The 16,712-nt window shown below is 44.9% G+C and overlaps 1 protein-coding gene across 1 annotated transcript; it reads right to left on the bottom strand.

The window, feature by feature from the left end:
• Positions 1 to 1,604: 1,604 nt before the first annotated feature.
• Positions 1,605 to 9,867, bottom strand: LOC147454352 (uncharacterized). Its single transcript, XM_086516344.1, has one exon. It carries the CDS (start codon positions 9,189 to 9,191, stop codon positions 2,712 to 2,714), a length of 6,480 nt encoding a protein of 2,159 aa, XP_086372470.1. The 5' UTR covers positions 9,192 to 9,867; the 3' UTR covers positions 1,605 to 2,711.
• Positions 9,868 to 16,712: the final 6,845 nt, after the last annotated feature.

Raw genomic sequence — 16,712 nt, 5'->3', positions numbered from 1 at the left:
GGGATGTGCATAGAAAATGATCGCAATGAAAGAAACTTACCATCTTCTTGAACTTTTGTGCTTGGAGCCCCAATAAGGAACGGGCTAGCTAGAGGATGTACGCTTCACTATTTCTTGAATTCTTATTGTAGAGAAACCAAGAAGGAGGAGAAGGAGGACTTCAATTAAATTCTTTAGAGCTTCATGCACCTCTTCTTCCTCCATGGTCCAATTAGAGAATTCTTGCAACTACTCATCCATCAAGCATTATGAATCTTGTAAACTAAAGGTCTTAGATCCCTCCTCAGTGGGGGCACCAATGAGAGGCGAGTGTGAAAAACATACCTAGTGGCATCTACATCAAGATGATGCACAATGAGCTCTTAAAGGGAGGTATACAATAATGGAACTGCCTTGCTTGGAATGCATCTAGGACACAAGAGACCAAACAAAAATCACCAAAAACATTGAGCATGGGATTCATGATGACCGATCAAGCACCTACTCTCATTATGCCTAGAGAAGCTGATCTATTATAATTGAGCTCGTTGTGTTCTTGATCATGAACAAGACGAGACATGCTAGAAGTGATCAGCAGGGTGTATCACAAAGGTGGATGCAATCACAATATATACACAAAGCCATGCACCAAGGAAGCAATCAAACAATCAAGAGAAGCCTAAAAGGGAGAGATTGTGAGAAGAAAGAAGAAAACCCTCAAGATCTCTTACCACTTGATGCATGGTTGAAATGTGTGGTGGTAATATATGATAGAAGATTCTCTCACAAACAAAAGGTGGTGCTCAAGATGCAAGAGTGCCTAGTGTTAGCAAGGTAGAGAGAGAGAGAGAGAGAGAGAGAGAGAGAGAGAGAGAGAAAAGGAATGTTTTGAAGAGTAGAAGAGGGAAAGGAGGAAGGATGAATGGAATGAACCACAATGCCTTGATCTAAATTAAAACCTCCATACCATCCCGCATACTCACCCATGCTTTGCAAAATGCACACTCCAACAAGCAAAAAACTTAAGGATTATAAACTCTTCAAGATAAAATGGAGTAGAATAGACATTTCAATTCCATCAAGGGGGAGGCTTCATGTACCAAAACACACACACAAAACTAAGATTTCTTACCACACGATGTGAATGGAAACGCTCCTGATCAACCACTCCACTAGTGGTAGCTTAGTGTTTCACCAACTGCCTAATGAGAGTAATCTAAAATGTGAACGGACTCCCATGGATGAGATTGGTGCTCTATATATAGTCTTTCTTTCATGATTACATTTGGGGATAATTACAATTGCAAAGCCAAACCAGGGGGCAACGTTAAGGTGCCTTGGGGAGCCACCACCTTGACCTTGTAGATGCTCCTCTTAGAAGCTTCACTTTGCCACTTGAGATGGTTCCACTTCATTGCTTACATGCAAAAAATTATCTAGATTCTTGGGGAATTTTAATTATATTGGGCTTCCATTTCACGAGTGGTGGTAGAGAGAGGTGATGAATGAGGCATAGTAGAGAAGTAGATGTCTATATGTGAGGATGAAAGATCTTTGTTTGGGGAGGGGTGTAAAGATGTATTGTTCCAAGGTTTTATGTTTAATTCAAATGGGATAAATTGGATCTTGTGATGGACAATGGGAATTCATAATGAGTCCTTAATACTTGTGTTAGTCATAGTGTGAGCAGTTCACTACTGCACATACTCACAAGCAAGGGGAAGGGAATGAAGTGCAGCCATGGAAGCTTGAGAAGACTAATTAGGAGTAAGGAATTAAAGAAATTTTTCCAAAAATAATTTTGTGTGAGCAAGAAAGTGCTCAACGTGGTGAGCTGACAGGACAATGTGTTAGGCAAAAAAGCCCAAAATAGGTGTTTTTACCAAAATGGATCCAATAAGAGGCTCCAATTGATTCCTCTCAAATCTAAGGATAGGTGGGAAGGGAACGGCATGGAGGGGGTCCTAGAGGAGTTTACTTATGATAGGGTGCCCATTCCTTCAGCAAAATATGGAAAAAAACTTGGTTTTTCACTCTTTTCCGTATGATCTAAAGGGAAGGTGGCCAACATCACATGATTCTTTATTTGGATTCTTGAATTATGTATCACATGGTCGTGGGAACCTAAAGATTCTCTATATCTCTATGATGACATTAGGGTATCTTGTATGCATACTACTAGAATACCTTGTATACAATTAGTAACTTATTAAGAGATACATAGACAGTGGTCCCCAACACTTGACCATTCTAGACTCACTCATCTCATTAATAAAACAATTTTCATTTCTATCCCCATGTCTATTTAAATTCTCCAGCCTTTGCTCCCTCATAGTGGTTGTTCTGCTGCCACCAAAACCCTTAGTGCTGTGCCAAACATTGCTACCCATGAGACCCACTCCTCCAATTGCACTTGGGCATATAACATGCACATACGCGAGAGAGAGAGAGAGAGAGAGAGAGATGAAAACCTAGAAATAGGGTGCATGTTTCTGGGATGACACCTCTATGGTTATTGGCTTTAGTACAACTTATCGTGCTCTTGAGTTGTTTTTTTTATCGAAGATTTTCTCTTGGCTGTGAGAGAGAGAGAGAGAGAGAGAGAGAGAGAGAGAGAGAGAGAGGATTATTTAATCAGTGATGTGGGCTAGACTGTAGGTGGGTGGGTATGTAGGAAAATCAATCACAAAGTTGCGGTCTGTTGTGTGCCAGCTCTGATCTACAAGACTAGGCTAGAATGTTTTGAGCAGCTGTATGAACTGGGTCCAGGCATCTTCATTTGGAAACTTGGGCCGCAATGTGTTGTGGAGTCGGGCTTGAAGCTGGGCACGATCGTGGTTGTAGGCGGTAGGCATATTCTCGGCCGGCCCAAACTTCTGGCCAGCCCGGCGAGCATTGAAGTAATCCACCAGCTCCCTTTGGTAGCGAAAGAAGATCCACTCGCGCATCTGGATTGCGCTGGCCTCATTGCTGGTAGGCATATCCCATTCGGGATACTCTTTGTCAAATTCTGAGAACGGTATTACTCTGGCGCCATCCTCCCGCACCATACGGACTGCCGTCTCCAGACATTGAAGGCAGGACCTTTCCACCAGCGCAATTTTGCGAAACCATTTGTGTCCAGCCAGACCTGCAGGCTGATGTATCGTGTTATGCTTTGCAGCACTATGCCCTTTGGCATGGTAGCATATGCTGCCACACGCCGGGCAACGGGCTTCACATCTGGGTCGGCAGTTCTCATCCGGTACGCTTGACATCTCCTGCATCACAGCCTTTATCAGGTCAGGCAACATCTGGTTGAAAACTGGCATTGTCATTCTCTGCAGGTTTTTGCACAGCTCTGGTAGTTTCTTCTCATAGAACTCACGATCCAGATTTCGGCTCTTGTCCTCCCTCTTCACATGGATGTTCGTTACTGCATTTGCAAGCTTTCCATCCACGCAAGCATCCAGCCTACGCCTGAGAGCGGCCAAGAACACTTCCACAGAAGGATTCTTGATCCAGGCTTCCTCTTTCAGACAATTCTGCACCTTTTGAACCAGAGCGGCCCACTCTTGTTTGACCATCTCTCTTCCAATGGCATGCCCTACAAGTGCGTTCATCATCTCGCTAAAATGCAAGGGTCCATTGCTTACATACATGAGCAGCCTGTCAGTTTCCCCCGTTTCCATAAGGGTGAGAAGGTGATAATCTAGGATGGACCTCATCGACCGCCAATCTCTGACCCAGCTCTCTGTCCCCAGGTTGCTGACCACAGTCCGCACTACAGCAGCACGGTGGGCCTCTTTCAGCTCCTTCTCTAAGCTACGCTCCAACTGGTTCACTAGAAGGACAGTGGCCTCCAACCCCTTGCACAGATCAGCAAAGAAGTTCTCCAGTTCACCTCTAATCTCTTGACTCTTCAGCTTCTCCACTACATTGTGACTCTTATCCCATTCGCTCTGTATGACTCTCAGCCTGCTCGTCAGAGTTTCCTTCACCCAAATATGTGCAGTAGTTTGCTCCTTTTTGCTGAGTTTGGGGATTCGTGCTTCTAGAATCTCTCTTGTGGCGCTGATGACATTATCCACGATGACATCCGAGTATTGATTTGCATCTCTCAGCTGCCGATCAATCATCAACTCCAGTTCTGGATACATGTTTTTTGGCAACTCCAGCTCTGGATACATGTTTGTTGGCTCCTCGCCGGAATTGCCCCAAGAAAAAATGTTTAATGTCCTCTGGAGAAAATTTTGTTGTGGCTGGCTAGCTGCTGGATTCCTAACATTGGGCCATGCTGCCAACTCGCCATACTGAGAATCCTGCATGTCAATCACCTTTCCCACACCGGACTGGATATACCTATCCTGGACTTTCTTGCGGACGTCCTTAGCTATTTGTGGATGCTTTCTCTCTGCATCATCCAGGATTCTTTTGAACAGGCCTTCAAACTTGGTTTGCCTTGAAGCACCCCATTGGCCCCTCTCAATCTCATCCACCAGTATGGACTTGCACTGCCGCTGATAGTTGGCTACCACTTTATCAAACCCCAGGACACCACTAACCAAGTCTCGAACCCTCTTCTTGTACCAATCTTCAGTGCTTTCACACAAACGTTTCCAATTCTCCAGCTCCTGCAGCTTCCATTGGGCATAGCTCTTCTGCATATCCAGGATTTTCTCCACCTCCCGGGTCTGGCCGTCCACAACAACTCTCACATCTGCTTCCAACACAGTGCTTTCCAGATGATCCATGCTACTGCTGGCTGCGCCTTCCTGGCTAGTTGCATCCTCCCTCAATATTCTCTTCTCCAAAGCTCTGAAAGCCTCCTGGTACTTGTTACAAACCACTGCACGGGGCAGCTGAAGGCTCGTTTGAAGCTCCAAGTAAGAGGCGTACTGCATTCTACTAGCGAAACTAAGCTCAAAGTCAGCGCTACAAATGCACTCCCAGACCTGCCCGAGGCGATGAGCCCATTCTTTGAAGCATAAGGCTTTCCATATTCCAGCGCTGTCGTTTACAACCCTTGAGTGAAGGTACTCCCTCAGTGCAACCACGCTTTCCCCATATGCCCATTCCGGGGTGTCAGTAGGCGGCTTGCTCCCCGTTTTCAAGTTCCCTAAAAACTTCACATCACTTTCCTCATCACAGTCCTTCACTCGGAAGTCTGCGAGCAAGGCTTCACTGATTACTTGCTGCTGAATATTTGCATTCATCTGTGATGAGCCATTCCCTGGAGTCAGCTGGGCCCTGCAATGATTAGCACTTGACAAGCTGAGAATGCCTCCCATGCGAGGCACCTGCTCCGCAGCCTCTATCAAATGCTCATGAAGCTTTTGTGTACTCCCCTTGAGCTTCTTTTTATCATTGATATCCACACTCCTGTAGACAAAGGCCACCTTGGCTTTGATCCGTTGCCCACACTCCTCAGCAATGGCAGAGCCTCGGAACGCCAGAAGCACCATGGGAAGCACTTCCTTCAGCCCGCTGTCGTCCTCGTTGCACACCATGAACATGGATGCATCTGCTGGCAAAAGCCCAAAGGTGGCTAGCCGATTGTCCCGCACTAAAGATGCATTCAGCCCAGAGAACTCAGGAGACCTTAGCCCCTCTGTGTCTAGCAGAAGCACATAGTTGTACTCTTGGCGCTCTGATGGCACTAGTTGTATGTACACACCCCGAGTACACCGCCCTGCACTGGTTCTCAGGTGGCTCCCGAACATGAGGTTTAGCATTGTACTCTTCCCGCTGCTCTGCAGTCCCATCACACTCAACACCAAAATGCGAGCCGACCTGCCTGTTGGTTTCACCTTGGTCATGGAGTCTAGCTCGACAAGCACACTCTCTACCCAAAGCTTGCAATACATACCCGCATCACCGTCGAGAATCTCGAGGGGAAATCCATCTAAGAGGTGTTGCGCTGCGAGCCTTGCCAGCTGCCTTTGATTTTCAGGATCAGCCTCAAAGATATGACACATTTCCCTCCACAGATTCTCTAGCCCAACACTCTTGTCCACGTATTCTTGCTTTGCCTCATAATACTGCTTTTTGACCCGCTCATTCTTGCGGTCTCTGTTGAAGGCTTCAAAAAGTCTGTCAACGCTCAGGGAAGCATCCTCAAGGATGGTGGACATCTTCTCGGAGAGTGCTCTTTCTAACCACATTATTCCGAACCTCCGTGGCGAGACGGCGCCCTGCTTGAGAACATGGTAAAAGAGCTTCATCAGAGGCATGCTCAACACTTGTTTGGCCAACCTCAAGCGCATATTTCTCTCCTTTTTACATGCCTTGTCTTTTTCATGCTTCTTAGCTCGATCGTGCAGCAGTTGGAGACCCGCAAAATAAGCGTCTGCCTCCACTGTGAGGCTCCTTTGTAGGCTCAATTTCTTCCTCATGCCCTGGAAATCGCAATGCGAGAGCATTCTTTGCAGAGACTCCTCCAAGCTCATGTGCTGCTGCTCACGTCCCAGAGGAAAATGTATCATGCATACATCTGCAATGCTGGCTCTGTCCTGGATCTCACTCGCCTTAATCATCTGCTCCTGCAAAAACTTCCCAATTCCTTTAACTAGAAAGGTTTCCTGTCCCCATAACACCTTATTTGTCTTATCAAATCCTGGTTTTGTTGCTGTTTCGTGCCATTGCAAGATTCTGGAAGAGGACTGCATTGGAAGACGCAACTGCTGCCCTTCTGCGCAGTACCCCCCCTCCAGCTCCAGAATGATCACATCTGCAATGTCACCTACAAAGCTTATCACTCTCCTGTAATCCCCAGTAATTTGAATGCAAACACAGGCCATATACTCGGACTTTTCTGATTGGCCTGCAGATTTGGCTGCCGGTGCCATGTTGCGAGAAGGAACGAAGCCAACCCCCACCTCCATCACAGTCATCTCATGTGTCAGCCGATCCATCTTCTCGCGGAGATGTTGGCTCATGAAGTCACAGCTGAGGACACGGCTTGCAACTATTGCAGCATGTGACTCTTGCACTCTTCTATTAGAGATGAATACCACCCGGGGTAAGCTTGTGTCGTTTGCAATGCACAGTGTCTGCTCATTTTCCAAATTCACCTTCACAAAGCTCAATGCATGTGTGTACTGCACCAATCTAACTTTGGCCTCGCGTTGCGCACCCTCATGAGCTGCTACCCTCAGCTGCTGGATGTCACTAGGAAAGATGAGGGGAATTGCTGAACGCTGGGAGAGTAGCAAGTCGCAAATTGCAATCTGAGTAGACAAGTCTGAGCCTTGCATAATCTGGATGAGGAGCTCTAGAGGAGAAACCCCCGTATGAATATTGGTCTGGAGCTCCTCATCAGTGAGCTGCTGTTGCTCATTGTCATCAGATTCCCAACAGAAGTTATCCGATGTGGGATCGCTGCTCGAAGATGAAGAAGTGCTGCTGCCCTGCAACATATGTTTGAGGGGATTCAATCGATGCCTAAGGCAGTCGATTAAGCGGCAGGCAGCAGCATGGCGGAAGTTGAACTGCAGTTGTTGCGTATCTGCTGCCCTGCCTTGGGTTGAGCTCTGCAATATGCAGCTTGCAGGAAATTCATACAGGCTCCTGTCCACCAGCACATCTCCGAAGTATCGGAACTCATATTGGTAATCAGAGCTTGCATAGGAAGAATTAGCTGATGCTGACGCACCAGGACTTCTACCCTGGTCAATCAGATCTTCCCCCCAAATAGATGTCGGAATGTGTTCCTGCATAGATGACCCATCGGCTCGGTCATTTGGAATGATGTCCTTTAGCTCCTGCATCATGTTCTTGAGCTGGATAAGGTTCAGTTGAGAATCCCACTCACCACTATGAGGATGAAACCCATAATTGCGGAACACTGTGAGCCTTTCCTCAGAAATAGAATGCATGGCAGAGTCTCCTGACCATCCTGAGGTAAAGGATTTCAGCACATCTGCAACATTTTGAGATATGTTATGCTTGACTGCAGTCCTATAATTTGGATCTTCAGTAGCTGAAATCAGCTGCTCTAAAGCTTGGATTAGGTCCTTAGGTGAGTCTGGCAACTGTGCGAGAGGCTGTGCCGGGGGATGTAAGAGCCTGAAATGCAACAAGATGGGGTCTGATGACAAGTTGGCCAAGAAGAGCCTACTCTGGTTGATCAATGCTAAGTAACCCTCTGCAGCAGCAGATGACGGAGGAGACATTACTGCATTGCTGCGACTTGTTGCTTCTTCCAGCCACCCCTCACAAAGGAATTTTGCAGCGTTCTTAAGCTTCACGGATATATCCTTTGCTTCCGGGCCCCATTTCGATAAGCCAGATGGAAGCTGACCGTTTTGAGCTTCCAGAACGTGATGTGAATGTTGTACGAGGAGATCCCATACACCACACAAGGTGTTCCTGTCATCCATAACCTTGTCAATGATTGCCATGCAATGCGGATTCTCCTTCAGCTTTTGCCGAAACTGAGCAGCATCCACTGCGTCCGCCGGCCCCAATACTGATGTCTTCTCAACTCTTTTGGCTAGCTTGATTGCAGAGCTGTCACTGGAGTTCTTGTCCGTCGTTTTTTTTGACTGTCCAAACGCTTCTGCACCCAGACTAGCCAGAAGCGTTACATGAACACCTCCCTTGAAGCTCCCCTTCATCTCTTGTTGTGCCTGGCTCATGAAAGCCGACAAGCTGGTTTTCTCCGTGCACTCCACAGCGACCTCGCTGAAGAAGACGCCCCCCAACTGGTGCAAACTCTCGGAAGCAAAAGGGCCAAAGCTCCGCAGGAAATCTTGGGCGTCTGCGCAATCTTGGATTGCAAGGGCCCGCTCCAAAGCGACCTCAGAGAGTACCATTTTGCTTCGGGGTATTTGGAAGCAGGAGAGGGGCATGTAAATACATTGAGTGATGCATGCCCGAGAGACCTTCCTGCTGAGCTTTTGCTCGGAGACCTCTTGTGTAGCATTATTCATGGCGAATGAGGCATCACAGCTGACACCCCATTCACAAAGCTTGGAATGAAGGAGGGTGGCTATGCTCCAGCCCTTCTCCTGCACACATTTGGCAAATGAGGCCGACTCCTCAGAGGTGGAAAAGCAGTACACAACGGACAGCACTGCTTGGTTGGAGTTCATCAAACTCAGATCGGTGGGTGGCCGCAGCAGCATCTGGGTGCCCAGGCTTGATGACTCCTCGATGTCCAGCATGGGCCACGAGCCTCGCAAGGCCCTCCCCGCGCTTGCTTCAGACATGATCAGTGCCTTACCCTCCATACTTATCGTGGGATGATAGTGTGTGTGAGTGTGTGTGTGTGTGTGTGTGTGTGTGTGTGTGTGAGAGAGAGAGAGAGAGAGAGAGAGAGAGAGAGATTACACAGAATTCTGATCACTTCACATTAGGCCTTTGTGTTACTGGCATTGTCTGTGCAAAAGAACTTGCAGAAGCTCGTAGACATACTGGCTAGCCTAAAGTTGGCCTTTTATTTAAGGCCTTAGGTAAGAAGCCAATCCAAAACTTTTTTTGGCCTGCTAAGGAAAAGCCTTAGTGTTGGGCTAGCTTGGGCGTTCTTTCACGGATGGCATTCACATGGACGGCTAGCACTTTTTGAGGTGAGAAGGCGTGCGAATTTTGCTTAAAGCCATCTTGCAGGAACGCAGAGTACGGACTGGGGCTTGTGAGAGCTCAGCATTTGAGCATGCGCGCCATCCCTCACCTTGTTTTTCACGTGTGGTGTTGCTCATTGCAAGGAAGTCAAATCTGCCTGGAGTAGCACATGCGAGCTTGACGTGTCCTCGGGAGTTCCATCACCTCAATGTTTCATGGCTTCAAGCTTTCGTCCACCATCGCCATCCCCTCCCTCTTCGACCTTCCTTCTCGCCTGTTGATTCTTCCTCCTACACTGCCTTCGTCCTACTTTACCTTCTCTAGGCCTCCATTCCCAGAGGTACCCCCACTACAAAGCCTTTGCATACTCTACTTCTCTGCTTTCCATTTAGGGTTTTGTTTCTCTCTGGCGCACTTCTAGCCGTCACATGTGTACCAGAGGTTATGCCGGCTTCTGCTGTAGGAGTTCATTGGCGCTAGCTGCCATATCATCCACCAGAGAACCAATAAGATCATCAAGATCGTCCATATTCATTAACACATCACCAGGAAGTAACTTCAGGTAATGCACCAGTGCATCTGTGGTTCTTCTACGTAGCAACTCCGTATCCATTTTCTGCAGATATTCCGCATGCACTTCCCTAACTCTATTCGCGTTTTCCTCCGCAATCTACAAGCTTTGCTCCAATTCGCACACTCTACTTTGCATCTCACTCTGCACATCTTCTACTTGCCTGCTCAATTGCCTATTTTCTGCTTGCAGATTGTCTATTTGGCTTTGTAGTTCATCCATTTGCAAGTGCTCAGCTCTAGCAGCTCGCACGATATGTTCTGCGCCTTGCATAAGCATTCTAGCGCACTAGCCTGCTTGCATTATGCCAAGAGCTACATTTTCCTCTGGTGATGACGCCATATCAGATCCAGTACCAAGCAATGTAGCACAGACTGAGGAGGGTAAAGAGGTGGTGCCAGGACTATGGTAGGCATGAGAACTCAAAGAACTAGAAGAGGGTGAAGCATCATGCATACTGGCGAGTATATATTGCTGCACAGAGCTTGGATTCCATAAATTTCTCCTTCAATTTTTGCATGGACGAGCAAAACGGGGCCGGCACGTCGAGCTGTACGGGATCCAACACTATTGTAGGCGGCCGGGCCATTGACGTTGTGTACAATATACTGACATGGCTATCATGAGAGCCATTACCTTTCGAAGCCCCAACCACATATTGAGACGCTGGCAGTGGAGTAACTTGTGTAGCTGCTGCAGATTCTTTCTCCAGCTCCATTCTCTGCAGCTTCTTGGGTGGGGGGGTCCACACATCTATATTTCTGGCAGTAAGAGCAACGTTTGCATCAGACAAACGCGCTAGAGTAATTGAGGACGACGATGGTGTTAGCTTATGCTGCTGTACAGCAACTGGGACAGCATCCGCAATCAGAGTTGGCACTCTGCTACCTGCCCTCAGGCACACGGGATAGTCTTCATTCCCTGGAAAGAGTATACTGAGGCTCTGTCCCATTTTTGTAGTGACTATAACGCCTTGCAGGTTACTAGATAGTGCTCCTTGTACTCTTTGGGCCTCCCAACACAATCTATCATAGAAAACATGAGCCCAATTCACATGTTGCACCTCAACACACAATGCTTCTGTCGACTCTAGTGGAGATAGTGTATGTCTTCGCTTGAAGCCATATGCTTTCCATGAACCATCGATACGCATCTCTCTTCCAGGGTGTGGAGCATGAACTGAGTCTGTGGTCGCCTCCTTGCTCTCGTGGACCAAACTGATCTTTTCATCCATCTCGACCATAGCGCTCACCTGCCTGGTGGCTACAGATTCCCCTTCCTTGGGAAGGAAGAGCTTTTGGTGCACAAACTCCACAGACAACTCATATCGTCTGCCTCCACTGTCAACCACATCGCTTACGGCAAGCTGGCCAAGAATCTCGCGACCTCTCTCATGGACTCTCACCAATGCCCAATCGATGTTGCTGAATGTGTGCACCCTCACACTCTGCAACCATGAATCCGTCGTGGGCGCCTCCGGATTCCTCAAAGGTATGAGCGGAGCGAACTGCACCAGCGCCATCACATACTCCCTCCATATGAAACTTCACCAAAAATGCACGAGATGAAGATTGTAAACTCGAGAATAGAGAGAGAGAGAGAGAGAGAGAGAGAGAGAGAGAGAGAGAGAGAGAGAGAGAGACCATGGTGTGCACCTACGTGAGAGAAAGAGAGAGAGACTATTATTGTTCGTGAAAAAAATTCCTTTCCTTGAGTTTGCCAAGAAGAAATTTTAGAAAATTTCATTGGCAAGCCCTCGTGATCCCTCACCTTGTTTTTCAAGGAAAACGTTGGGAATTTAATTACAGAGAACAAAAAACAGATACATCTATGACCAAGAGATATACTCTTGTAGAGACTGACTGAGAAGTAACATCAGATAGGGAGATCTTAAGTCAGGGTGACATGGGGAATTGGGCTTCATGGGATTGTGTGGGTTAATTGCTAAGGGGATTGGAAGTGGGAAATGGGGAGTAAAAGTGAGTGCAAGAGGTGACACAAGGAATGGGGAGAATTTTAGGGCACAGCTTGCCGATGGTGGGACACATCTCCTCTTGGGTTGAAAAAGAAGGTTTTGTAAAGAATATATCTTGCTTTTATATTGTAAAGGGGTCTTTTCATCATTGTAACTTGGGCTTTTCTTCTATGACTTTGTTTTTTTGTTGTGTTGAGGTGAGCCGTTTGTTACACCTCAAGAACTCTCCCTATCTATGTAAACTATCATGTTAGAGGCCATGTGTAAAATGCCTCAAGAGTCGTGTGTAGAGCCAAGCAAAAGGGTCAAGGGCCAATTAGCATCTTGCCCCTTAAAAGAAGAATCTATTAGTCTTAAGCTTATATAACAAACCTTGTAATCACTTTGTGTGTAAAATAATCAAGTCATGCTTGTCTACGCTCTAGTCAATTGTGCATTATGTCAAACTAGTATGTGCTCCCCATGTGTTGCTACGGCTAAGAAGAAGCAATTGTGGCACTCTCCTCCCTCACCTTCCCTCGAAGGTGGCAATATGTGCAAACATTCTCTCTACATCAATAAGGTCGTGACAAACTTCGTGGATGCTTCTTTATTAAATAAGAACATCTTTTAAGCAACTCTAGCTAACTATCAATAGTGACATCTTGTACAGAACAAAGGTGGAGATTTATACATAATACATTTTTGACCAGGAAGGCCACAGGGGAGTGGTAGAGAAAACATAGAAAACATGCGATTCCTCTTTGCACTTCTCACCAATTAATGGTCACCATCACATTAACCTTGAGTGTTGGTAGTTCAAAACATTTAAAAAATAAAATCACACCATTTAATTTTAAGAGTTGATTGATTGTTGACATTTCAAGTCATTTAAAAATAAATCACACCAGACAATTTTAAAAATTGATTGTGCACATTATGGTTTGCTTAATAAACTATAAAGAATAATGCACTATTAAAGGCTATTATATGTACACCACACTAAATAAAGAGAAAATAGAGATTCTCTTTAGAGATGCTCTTTTCTCTCTCTCGATTGGAGACAAGAAGCTTGCTCTCTCTCTCTCTCTCTCTCTCTCTCTCTCTCTCTCTATATATATATATATATATATATATATATATATATATATTACATAGACGCCTATTTCAATGCATATTTTGGCACCGATTTCAGTGCGCATTCCAATGCATCTACTGACGCTTGTATCGAGGTTTTGGAAAAAACAAAATCTGCGGGTTTTTCTTGCGCATTTCGCTCGTTTTTTCTTCTCTTCCCTTGCTCTCCTCCTCCTCACTTGCTGCAGATCTGCTATTGTAGGGCTTGCCGGACTTGAGATTGCCGCTCACACGCTCCCCCCCATCACAAGGTAAGGTTCTTTTCAAGATTCGTAGTAGGTTTGTTCACTTTTGTGTGTGTGTGTGTGTTTGTCGGTTTGGCGACATCTCAAGTGTTTCTTGCTTAAATAGGCCGTATGTGAGTGCTCTATTATTCTCTTTTCTTGCATACACATATACACACACATTCACATAAACATGCACGCAAAAAAATAAAAATGCACATAAGTTTGTCGACAATCTAAACACACTATGTACGACGCATACACATTTTTCGAGTAAATAAAAAAATTTAAAAAAATAACTTTTTCTGTTTTATAAATTTTATTAATTAAAATTCATCATTAACAAAGAAAAATAATGACATTTGATCATTTCAAAATTTGAGTTATTTTGATTTATATCATTTTTTACTTAGTTTTATTATTTTCATGTAACTTAATTTAGAAATTAATAAATTATGTTGTTTTTTAAATTGTGACTTGTCGTAGGTGTTGTAAATTTAAATTAAAAAGTTTATAATGTTATGTTCTAATTACCTTTGATTAGCGTTATGTGTTTTGCAAATCGTCGATTGGTATTGTTATGTCGATTGACCATTTATTGTTGAGATGTAGAGGGAAAGAGAGACGAGATAAGAGACACACCATGTATGATCTCATAAACTGATTCGTATTGAGAAAAAGATACAAATATATAGGTGAGACCAAGTTGAGTAGAGTGAGCCATATATAGCTCCAACACCTCCACTAAAACAAAGGTCTCTAGCTTTGGATGTTGAGATGTAGAGAGAAAGATAGAGAGAGGAGGAGACAAGAGACACACCATGTACGCTCCGAAATACCGATTTATATTGAAAACAAGATACAAATATATAGGTGAGACTAAGTTGAGTAGAGTAAGCCATGTATAGCTCCATCACTCCTACTCAAACAAAGGTCTCTAGCTTTGGATGAAAAAACCCTTGGGGAGTTCAAAGGAAAAACCCAAGCGCCTATACAAATGTGCAAATATGAATCAATGATGATGATGTGAAAGTGCATTGTGTATCTATGTACAAATATACAAGTGACTAAGAGATCACAATGTGCAAGCATGGAGTGTGCATAGTGCATGGTACCTATAAGAGTACAATGTCATATGTACAAAGCTATCATAATAGCAGAGAAGATAATCTAGAAAGAGTGAGACCGAGGAAACTCCAAGCTCCAAGCGCAAGAGGATGAAGCGTGACTCGTTCAGGCCTTTGGTAAGAATGTCAACAATCATCTAGTCACTTGGACAGTGTTCAAACATTATGGTGCCTTTGCGTACTTGGACATAATGATAATGCACAGCAATGTGCTTAGCTTTGATTTATTATGTTGAACATGGTCTTTTGCGAGACTAATAGCACTCTGGTTATCACACCGCAAGGGTGTGCTAGAAAGAGGAGAATGACCGATATCAACCAGCATTTGTCAAAGCAAGATCAGCTCACGAGCTGCAAGTGATATCGCAACATATTTAATCGTAGCAATTGCAACACAGTGTTGTTTCTTGCTGGTCCAAGAAACAAGACAATCATTTATGAAGAAGCAATTTCCATTAGTAGATCGCATAGATAAATGTGAACTTGCCCAGTTTGCATCTGCGTAACCCAAAAGAGAGAGAGATTGCCTAGAATCTGATGATAGTTGTTGTCGATAGACCAAACCAAAATCTGTAGTGCCTTTTAAGTATTTCAATACACGCTTTTTGTAATGGAAATGCCCCATGAACTTTGAAAATAGTGAAATTACTTTGGAACATAGAGGGTAAACTTAATTAGAGGTAGCAATATAACCATTATACTTAATTAACTTGGCATGAACAATACTTTTGCAAGAGAGAGAGAGAATTAGAGAACATGACAATAGCTGAGGACCGGATTTATGTGGAGCCGGTCCCCCCGTCAATAGGCTTTTGTATTATAGATTCTCCCATAAAGAGAGACTTGGTATAATACAATCTTTGTGTTCCTTGTGACCTTGGTGATACTATGAAGATGGAAAGCTTCATGCATCACGAGTATAACATAAACTTTGTAAAAGCATTAACCATCCCTAGCCTCAAAGCCTCAAACACCTTCGAATTAAGGTGGAGAGATCTAGCGGGGAATGAAGGTAGGGAAGAGGAAGGAGAATCATTCATAGGAGAAAGAAATAGTTCCTCACTTATCATTACTCTTCTTGCTTAGCATAGCATAATAGCATAGTAATGACTATGGAGAAGATGGCAAGCTTAAGCATTGAAGCATGGCTCTTAGTTGTATTTGCATTCCATATCCAAGAGTGTTGGTGTAGGCTCTCAACTTCTCAACAAGCTTGGAGAAGGAGATAGAGTTCTTGCACTTTCACCAAGTGAGAATGTATGAAAAATGAGTGTGTGAGAGAGTGTATACCCCCAAGCACACCCCTTTCTTGCTTTGGTCAAGCGACCCCTCCTTGTAGCTCAAGCTTGAATCTCATTGGACCCCTCTAAGCCTACAATCACATGCATAATGCATTTCAAGCAACATGGGTAGTATTAGGACAAGTGTCCTCCTTACCTCTTTGAGACAGAGAGAGAACTTGAAAATATCTAAATATTTGTTGAATTGAACTAGAAGCTCATTGGACCCCTCTTTAATCAAGCCAATAGGATACAAGCACACCATGTGGCTAAGCATAAGGAGAGCTTGACATGTGTCCATGTGTCCCTTGAGAAAGGGGGTGTCCTTTGGGTGAGTGGGAGTCAAAGATTCCCCTAAATTTGGGACTTTTCCCCTCCTTTGTAGTGTCTCTTTTTTACTCAAGCACCTTACCTCCCATGCATGGGAAGCTTCTCAAGCACCTTCCTTATCAAGCATGACAAGCACCTTAGTCAGTAAGCACGACAAGCACTTCAAGCACCTTAGTCAGCAAGCATGACAAGCACCTCAAGTACCTTACTCATCAAGCACCTCAAGCTTGGGCCAGGTTCTCACCTCAAGCATAGCCCTAGATTGCCTAAGGTATAAGGACTTTTGACACTAACCTTTGTAGGTCTTTAATGCAGCTAACCATAAGGTCTTTTAAGCTCCATTAGATGCACGTTTCTCTTTGATAGACTACCTCCTTTCGGACCCCTATTGAGATGTAACCATCTCTTCTCTTGTCCCTACTGAAATAAGTCTAGAAGCACTTATTGCACGTTGCTCTTTTTGGTAGACTGTCTCCTTTTGGACCCCTATTGAAATGCAACCATCTCTCCTTTTGGTCCCCTGTTGAGATAGGTATAGAAGCACTTATTACACGTTGCTCTTTGGTA

Source organism: Adiantum capillus-veneris, chromosome 7, assembly GCF_014529385.1.
Source record: "Adiantum capillus-veneris isolate H3 chromosome 7, ASM1452938v2, whole genome shotgun sequence".
In the NCBI taxonomy this organism is placed as follows: domain Eukaryota; kingdom Viridiplantae; phylum Streptophyta; class Polypodiopsida; order Polypodiales; family Pteridaceae; genus Adiantum; species Adiantum capillus-veneris.
Note: the sequence above shows the minus strand (reverse complement) of the source record. Positions and strands in the feature narration are given on the sequence as shown.